Genomic DNA, 8293 nt, shown 5'->3' with positions numbered 1-8293 from the left:
TGGCCAAATTATTGTAGAAGTGAAATAAATTATGAAAGTGAAACGGAAAAAAAGTTTGAGTATATGAAAATGTACAATGCAAAAATATAATTCATATTTTATATAAAATATATATATTACAAAATATATTTTACTCTAAAACTCTAAGAAAATGAAAGCTAAAAATATGAAGCTGTGTTCCAAATTTTTGGTTGATATTTTAAAAAAATAGCTTTCAGTAATGTGAAATTTGTGTCAAGCAATAATAAAAACAGTAGCCTACCTGTCATGTAAACATTGTAACATGTTGTCACAACATTAGTGACAACATAACTACAGTTACCCCCCCCCCCCCCCCCGCATACCCCCATATTTTATTATCTAATAGGTAAAACAACAGTCATAACAAGAATGTTTGTATATGATTTATTATGTAAAAGTATGTTCAGTTAGTTTATTCTGTCAAGAATAAGCTAACAGGAAGACATGCCTAACCTACTTTCACACAGACTGGTCCAACTTCATTGTTAGATGTGGTTGCACCAATAATAAGGGGAAATAGTAGATTATTGTAAGTCTGTGTCCTGGCATCAAAGCTGAACAATTCATTAACAAGTAACCCAAGTTGCATAAGACTTGATTCTTTCATAATACAGCATGAACTTGTTGAGCATCAAAGGCAGGAACCATAAACTTATTTTAAAAGAGCAGCTCATAAATGATAGCAAACATGTATCATCATTTATCCACCGCCAAATCGTTCCACTTTTTTCTGTGGAATATAAAGGAGTTCCTCAGATGCCTTTATTAGTGAAAGGGAGGCTGTTGAGCTAAAAAATAAGCGCAACAATGCACAAGAAAAGTACCATAAATATCATTTGTGCGCTATTCAGTGTTCATTTGTGTGAGAACCCCACCTTACAATCAATCATTATTTTTCATTGTGTGGAGAAGAGCAGCGTGCACATTCTGCCAAACGTCATCTTGTGTGTTCCACAGAAGAAAGTCGCACAGTTCAGACAGGTTTATCACAGCTCTGCAGACTCCATCGGGTCTGATCTCAGGACCAGGCGATCTTCAGCATCTCGTCTACATCCAGAAGTTTCTCCCTGGGTTTTCCCAGGGATTTGCCTCTCTTCTCCTCCTCCGCATTAATCTTCTCCCATTGTGGAAAAAGCACCGTCCTCACCCCTGTAGACACGCATGACCCAATGATGAACTTATTTGACTGTGACTGTGCTGTAAACCGAAAGGGAATCTAAAATCTTGGAAAAACCTTCCATGACACACCCAGACCCATAGAAATGATGCAACATGTGTTAACAGCAGATAAATGTGTGTGTAAAATACAGGAGATAAGAGTAGACCAAACAGTAGAAAGACTGATTTCGGATTTAAGCCTAGTGAGCTGTTTATGCATGCATGAGGATTCATAAATATGGATGTATAAATAAATTTGTTCCAAAAAGTTATCATTATTATTCTTCCTTCTAAAGGAACATTTCCACTGCACCGACAGACCAAATATGGTCACTCCTCCTCAGACGTTTCACAGCCTGACAAGCGCCAGCTGAATATGTGCCAACAATATTGAAGCAAGCGCCAACTAACTGACAGAATTAGAACTAGACAGAATGCATTATGGTGAGCACAGAGAAAAAGATGCATCACAAAATTGAGAGACCTTAATTATATGATTATAATTCATATCTAGTATAGCCGAACCATGGTCATGCTGATATTTAGAATAACAGCTCTTAAAGGACAAGTTCGGTATTTTACACTTAAAGGAGAACTCCGGTAAATTTTAACATTGAGCTCATTTTTTTGTAAATTTGGTGTGCTGTCAATACAGAGAACAACGACACAAATCGGTGTTGCCTACACTGTGTTATCCTCTTTAAAATTTGCACCCTGTTGACTTCAATGGGGCACGTTTTAAACCTGCTTTTATCCTCTTAACATCTTTGATGTGTCATTACAAGTGCCCAGCCATGTTGAGTGATTCCTTCAGAGTGAACACGAGTGAATCTGACTGCAGTAGATGTGAAAGATATGAATAAAAATGATGTTATTTCAGCGCAAATACCTGTATTTACTTCCTGTTTTCAGTCCAAAGTAGTCGATTGTCGAGTCAGTCAGATTCCCCGTGTTCACTCTGAAGGAATCATCTAACATGGCTGGGCACTTGTAATGACACATCAAAGATGTTAAGAGGCTAAAAGCAGGTTTATGTATGCATAAATCCCTTTGCTCAGCATTTAGTGCCAGGTTAAAATTGACATTTAAATAAAAACTATTTTTATTAATGTCTTCGCTTGTAAGTCGTAATATTGTGGTATTTCTCAGACTTTGTTCACACAATACTATGCCTTTAATCTCCTAATTACTCTCAAAACATTGATTTATTTTTATAATGTAACAAACTTTTTTTTTAAATCGTATAATTTTGTTTTTAATAATCGTAACATGGCACTAATAAACCATCATACTCGTATGTGATACTGCTTACATTTTTTTTTTGATACTTAGGAATTTATAATAAATAAAAATGGACCATTTTACACAATAAATAGTAAAAAAAAAAACATTAAAAAGTATGTTTTAATGCATATTGTCAGTTCTAGTTTAGCAGCATGCTAATGGCAAATGCTATTGATAGAGAGATATGTAGAGCGCTCGTAATCAGTCACGTGTGTGTGTGTGTGTGTGTGTGTGTGTGTGTGTGTGTGTGTGTGTGTGTGTATGTGTGTGTGTGTGTGTGTGAACATGACCTCGTGTTCGCAGAAGAGCAGTGATCGCTTGTGCACCCGGTTTGTTGACCGACAGATCCACCTCGCCAGCCTCCATGTCCTGAACTAAAACACGAGCCGTATCGAAGCTGTCGTTCATCGTGGTGGCGATCACACCGGTGGGACCCCGCTTCACCCAGCCACTGCAGTACAGGCCTGCCCAAAACAAACACACAACTACAATTATACACTCCATGACTATCTACACACACACAAGCATGCCTTTCCACCAAAACTCTGATGTGCTCGGCTACAGGATGGATTTCAGAAGTTACTTAAACATCCAGTCAAGTCAAATTTATTTGAAGCGCTTTTTCACAGCAACTTGAACTTTATAACTCGCAAATATTTATCAGAATTGACACATAAATATGACCGCAATTATTTACTGTAGCCGACAAATTGCGGTTTCCCACTAGACATAATAGAGGCGAGAGGCTTGAGGGACAAAACTACATTACACAAGTAGCCTATCATAATATTATGGTAAAGACGTAAAGCACCACACGAAGAGCTGCAGATGTTGCGGTTATTTTAACAGTAGCGGAAACACGGTGAGCAGAAAAAAACATGTATTATACAATGTACAAATTATCTGTCATACAGATGACTCGAAACGTTAACTAATCCAGGTTTGCCACAAGGTATGAATGGGGCCTTTAGATGTAAAAAAATAAAATAAAATAAATACACACACATTTAGCGTTATTAAAAGCATTTCATTATAAACAATATTATAAATTGGAAAATTATTTAGAGATTGCAAGGGAAGACAAAAGACTTTGAAATTACTAGGTAACTTTTTTCTCTCCCGCAATGTCACACTTACCCTGTAACTACATGGAACAAGAGTATCTTTCACCAATATTTAAGCAAAAGTTGGAATTGTTTTCGTTTTCAGTGCACTTTTGTTAAAAAGATTACTGTATAAATGCATAGATATGTACCTTGTCATTTTCTTTAAAAAGCCTACTGTATTGGTACACCATTATTACAAAAAGGTATGCAGTGTATGTTCTTGCTAAATTGGTCCCAAATTCGTCTCATAATAGTAGAATAAGGACCCCTTAGTTATCAGTATAAATTACAGTATAAATCTTTTTTTTTTCTCCTGGTTGTTACCCCTTTATTCCCCAAACTTGACATGTTGTTCCCTTATACTTACACATAAGTACTTTATAGGTACACTATAATTACAGAAAGGTACGCTGTTAAATCACTTTAATTACACCGTACTTCCGGCCTGTAATCTAAAGCGTTACCCAAACATTCTGACATAAACACTCGGTCTATGTGAATGTCGTGTAGTCTCTACCAGCCGTTTGTTGTAGTCCTTTTCTTTAAAAGTAAATATCTTCCTTTGCTTTGAACTCAGAGCGTTGTAACTTTGCAGATGTTGTTTATGATCAAACAGCAACATTACACACTAACTAAAGTTAGAAAAGTCAAATCATACTTTACCACCCCTTTAAAAACTCGCCTCATGGCTTCTGGTTTCAGGACAGTGGACAAACACACTCCTCTCACCTGTTGTGTCCTGCACTCTTCCCATGGCATTGGGCACGATGGCTCTTCGGGGGTCAAAGGGCACCGTGGGGTCGATGGGAAAGCTCTTGTAGCCGATACTGGTGATGATCAGACCACACTCCAGATCCTCCAGCTGACCGGTGGGAACTGCACGCGTGCCTTCACCCGACCCCTGACACACAACACAGACCACACAGACTTCACTCCTGCACAAAACTATCACCAGATGTTTTACATCTATCTATAAATTACAGGAACGTCTGTGTGTGTGTGTGTCTGTTATTCGCATATCTCTCGAACTCGACACGGCCACAAGTAAGTGCAGTGCCAAGTTTGACGTTGTTTGGATTAGAAATGCAAAAGATATCTGTAAATATATCGGTAAAAGAAGCACACATTGAGTAAGGGATAATGTATTTCGCGGAGGGGTCTTGAATCAGCCTGAAGGGGTTGTATTCACTATAACAACCAACTCGCTATACATTATCCCGCTTATTACATGGCTACCTACCAAATAAATAATTTGACACAAAATATTAATTTAAAAAGGAATTTATTGATTTAAAAACTATTTATATGGCTTCCGCTAAAGAAAATAGTCCGTTCTGTCTCTACGGTTAGAATCCTGCGTCCATGGCAACGCTCTGTTTTTCATGGCAACGCTCTGTTTTTCATGGCAACGCTCTGTTTTTCATGGCAACGCTCTGTTTTTCATGGCAACGCTCTGTTTTTCATGGCAACGCTCTGTTTTTCATGGCAACGCTCTGTTTTTCATGGCAACGCTCTGTTTTTCATGGCATCGCTCTGTTTTTCATGGCAACGGTCTGTTATACTTCTATATCAAGAAATAGCATACCGCATTCTTCATTAGAATTCAACCAAGCCATGTAATAAAAATGTTTAGATGATGTTCAGAAGGTTGTGGTTTAAAAACAAACATTCTGACATAAACACTCTGACAGCTAAACATTAGAGGAACACACAGACGAGCGGGCTACACCGTGAACTCAGAGAAAACGCTACGCTTGAACAAACGTTTTGAACATTATTCGTTTGTGAATAGCTACTACAAATGATGGCCGTGAATAAAATATAATATTCAGAAGTAAACAGTGTAGCTGACTTAAAGGAACACGCCGGCTTTTTGGGACTTTAGCTTGTTCACCGTATCCCCCAGAGTTAGATAAGTCCACACACACCCTTCTCATCTCCGTGCGCGCCGTAACTCTGTCTGGCGCACACACCGCTAGCCTAGCTTAGCACAAAGACTGGAGGTAAATGGCTCCAGCTAGCATACTGCTCCCAATAAGTGATAAAATAACGCCAACATTTTCCTTTTTACATGTTGTGATTTGTAGCCCGAGTCTCGCAAAGTGGTTTCAAAAGAACCACACCTGATAAATTGGGTGAACTAGAATCAATTGCGCTGGAAAGCTTGTAGAGGGTAATTAACGAGCACAAGAACGTGCGACCCTTGCCGGTTTAGGTGGAAAATCGGATCTGTTGGGAGACGTCTGACAGATTATTAGGAATGGAAATCCACAGAGAATAGAAAACAGCCTGGGGAAGTCTCAAAGCAAGCTTGCGAAATATGATACACCGTTTTTTCTGTCAAATGAGAAGGAATTAAGGGTGAACATGCGTGCAGGATAGAGAGAAGTTAATCAAACATCATGGTTTTCCCAGAGAGGGAACATTGAGCGCTACGACATTAAAAGTGGTGCGGGGATCAGTTGAGAAACAGAAAGGTTGTTGTGGCTGCAATCAACATGTGTGTAAAAATGTGAACAAACAATGGATTGTTGGCTTGAAGATAAAGAGTCGAACTGGCAAGAGAAATAAAGTTTTTACTTCTCCATCCAGTAAATGGATGCATTACTCATGTCTAAAGACCTTAAATGTATATGATAAGGATCTACATGAAGGAGCAAGCAGCAATAAGGCTGTATGTGTGGACTAGGGGATTGAGATATGAGAAATATGATATTTTGGTGTCTGTAAAAACAGTAAAGATGACTAGTAATGATAATACTTGTTGAATCTGCAGACTAACCATTTTGAGAAGAAAACAACTGTAGAAAATCAGTTGTGCTGCTTCATATTTTTGTTTAATGAATAGAAAGAACAGCATTAACCGTTTATAACATTATATTTCATCAAATTAATGCATCCTTGCTGAATAAACGTATTAATTTCTTCAATAAAAAAAATTAAATTGACTCCAAGCTTGTGTATGCTAAAAAATGTTTTGCCCCAAACTGGAATTCATGAAATATAGTCTTTCATTCAACTTTCATTTAAAATGTTCCTTCTTTGTAAAGTTATTCTTTATCTGTGACCCAACGACTATTACAAAAACAGCATCATATCAAAATTCAAGTTTGGAGTTGACGTTTTTCCTGTTTTCTTTAGCTATAAACAGCTTCGTGTATCTGCACTATATCTGTTCCACGACAAAAATACTTTTGTGTCTGGTTTAGTAGAGCCGATGCTTGATTCATGACAGGAAGGCTGGGAAAGATTACTGATAGTATTTACGTTTTCTGCCAAATCAGCTTCAAAATCAATTAAAAACAGATCCTTTTAAAGGCCAAATAAAGAAACTGAATTCAAGTCTGTCTGTTTCACACTGATATTTTTCCCATACAACTAAAAACTACAATAAAAGCAGTCAATGTGCCTAATTAAATTATTTTATTCATTATTATATTTTGTATTTATTCATTACATTTATTAAACGCATTTATGCCGGTTTTATGTTTTAATTTTTGGAGCCCAACAACATCATTCCCTGTTTTTTTATCATTATGTATAACATCTTCTTTTGGGTTTCACACAAGTAAGTAAGTGGACAAAAAGCTTTATATGAATTCAAAAGTAATCTAAATTACATTTCCACTTCCCCTTTTTGTTTAGCCATTCTTAATGCGATGACAACAAGCCATTGTCTAGAGTTGATTTAGTTTACAAAACACTGAGTCTGATATGTATATATACAGAGCCTGTTTTTGTTTTTTTACCATAGACCATAGACCTATGGTCATGAGCTTTGGGTCATGACCGAAAGAACAAGATCCCAGATACAAGCGGCCGAAATGAGCTTTCTCCGCAGGGTGGCTGGGCGATCCCTTAGAGATAGGGTGAGGAGCTCGGCCACTCGGGAGGAGCTCAGAGTAGAGCCGCTGCTCCTCCACATCGAGAGGGGTCAGCTGAGGTGGCTCGGGCATCTGTTCCGGATACCCCGGGGAAGACCTAGGACACGCTGGAGAGACTATGTCTCCCGGCTGGCCTGGGAACGCCTCGGAGTCCCCCCGGAAGAGCTAGAGGAAGTGGCTAGGGAAAGGGAAGTCTGGGCATCTCTGCTTAGACTGCTGCCCCCGCGACCCGGCCCCGGATAAGCGGAAGGAGATGGATGGATGGATGTTTTTTTTTTTTTTTTTTTTTTACAATGCTTAAACTAATTATGTTTAACAATAAAGAGAAAATATTAGAAAATAAAAGTTCATGTGTAATAAATTAAATGTTGAATTAAATAAAATGTAGTCTATTCACCACTTTTGTAAGTGTTTTGAATGGACTACATTTTATTTGTGATGTTTTGAAATGTCTATTTAACACGTTTCTCATCTAACACAATTTCGATTTTGTTTTTTATAAAACAAATTGACTTTAGCAAATACGCTACCATTCAGAAGTTTTGGGTCTTTCTGATGTTTATTTGTTATTTGTTTGAAAAGAAGTCTGTTTTGCTCACTAAGGCGGTTTATTTGATCAGAAATACAGTAAAAACAACAATATTGTGAAATACAATTTAGAAGAATTTTTTTCTTCTATTTGAATATATTGTATTCAATGATTTGGGGATTCTTGATGAACAGAAAGTTTAAAAGCATCCTTGCTAAATAAAAAAAGTATTCATTTCATTTCTCTTTTTTCCTTTCTCTCTCTAACTTTCTTTCTCTCTCTCTCTCTCTCTCTCTTACTTTCTGTCTCAC

At 37.5% G+C, this 8293-nt stretch overlaps 1 protein-coding gene across 3 annotated transcripts in view; it reads right to left on the bottom strand.

Annotated features, from left to right (window-relative positions):
• Window positions 1-389: 389 nt before the first annotated feature.
• Window positions 390-8293, bottom strand: part of fdxr (ferredoxin reductase) — a 25956-nt gene continuing 18052 nt past the window's right edge. For all 3 annotated transcript variants that reach the window (XM_079595406.1, XM_079595407.1, XM_079595405.1), the window contains 3 exons: window positions 4299-4470; window positions 2754-2927; window positions 390-1170 (listed from right to left, as the gene is read on the bottom strand). In XM_079595406.1, coding sequence (XP_079451532.1) covers window positions 1040-1170; window positions 2754-2927; window positions 4299-4470 — 477 coding nt within the window. In that variant the 3' untranslated portion in view covers window positions 390-1039. The remainder of the gene's footprint in view (window positions 1171-2753; window positions 2928-4298; window positions 4471-8293) is intronic.

The sequence above is a fragment of the Phoxinus phoxinus genome, assembly GCF_949152265.1.
Source record: "Phoxinus phoxinus genome assembly, chromosome: 21".
Taxonomy (NCBI): Eukaryota; Metazoa; Chordata; class Actinopteri; order Cypriniformes; family Leuciscidae; genus Phoxinus; species Phoxinus phoxinus.
Note: the sequence above shows the minus strand (reverse complement) of the source record. Positions and strands in the feature narration are given on the sequence as shown.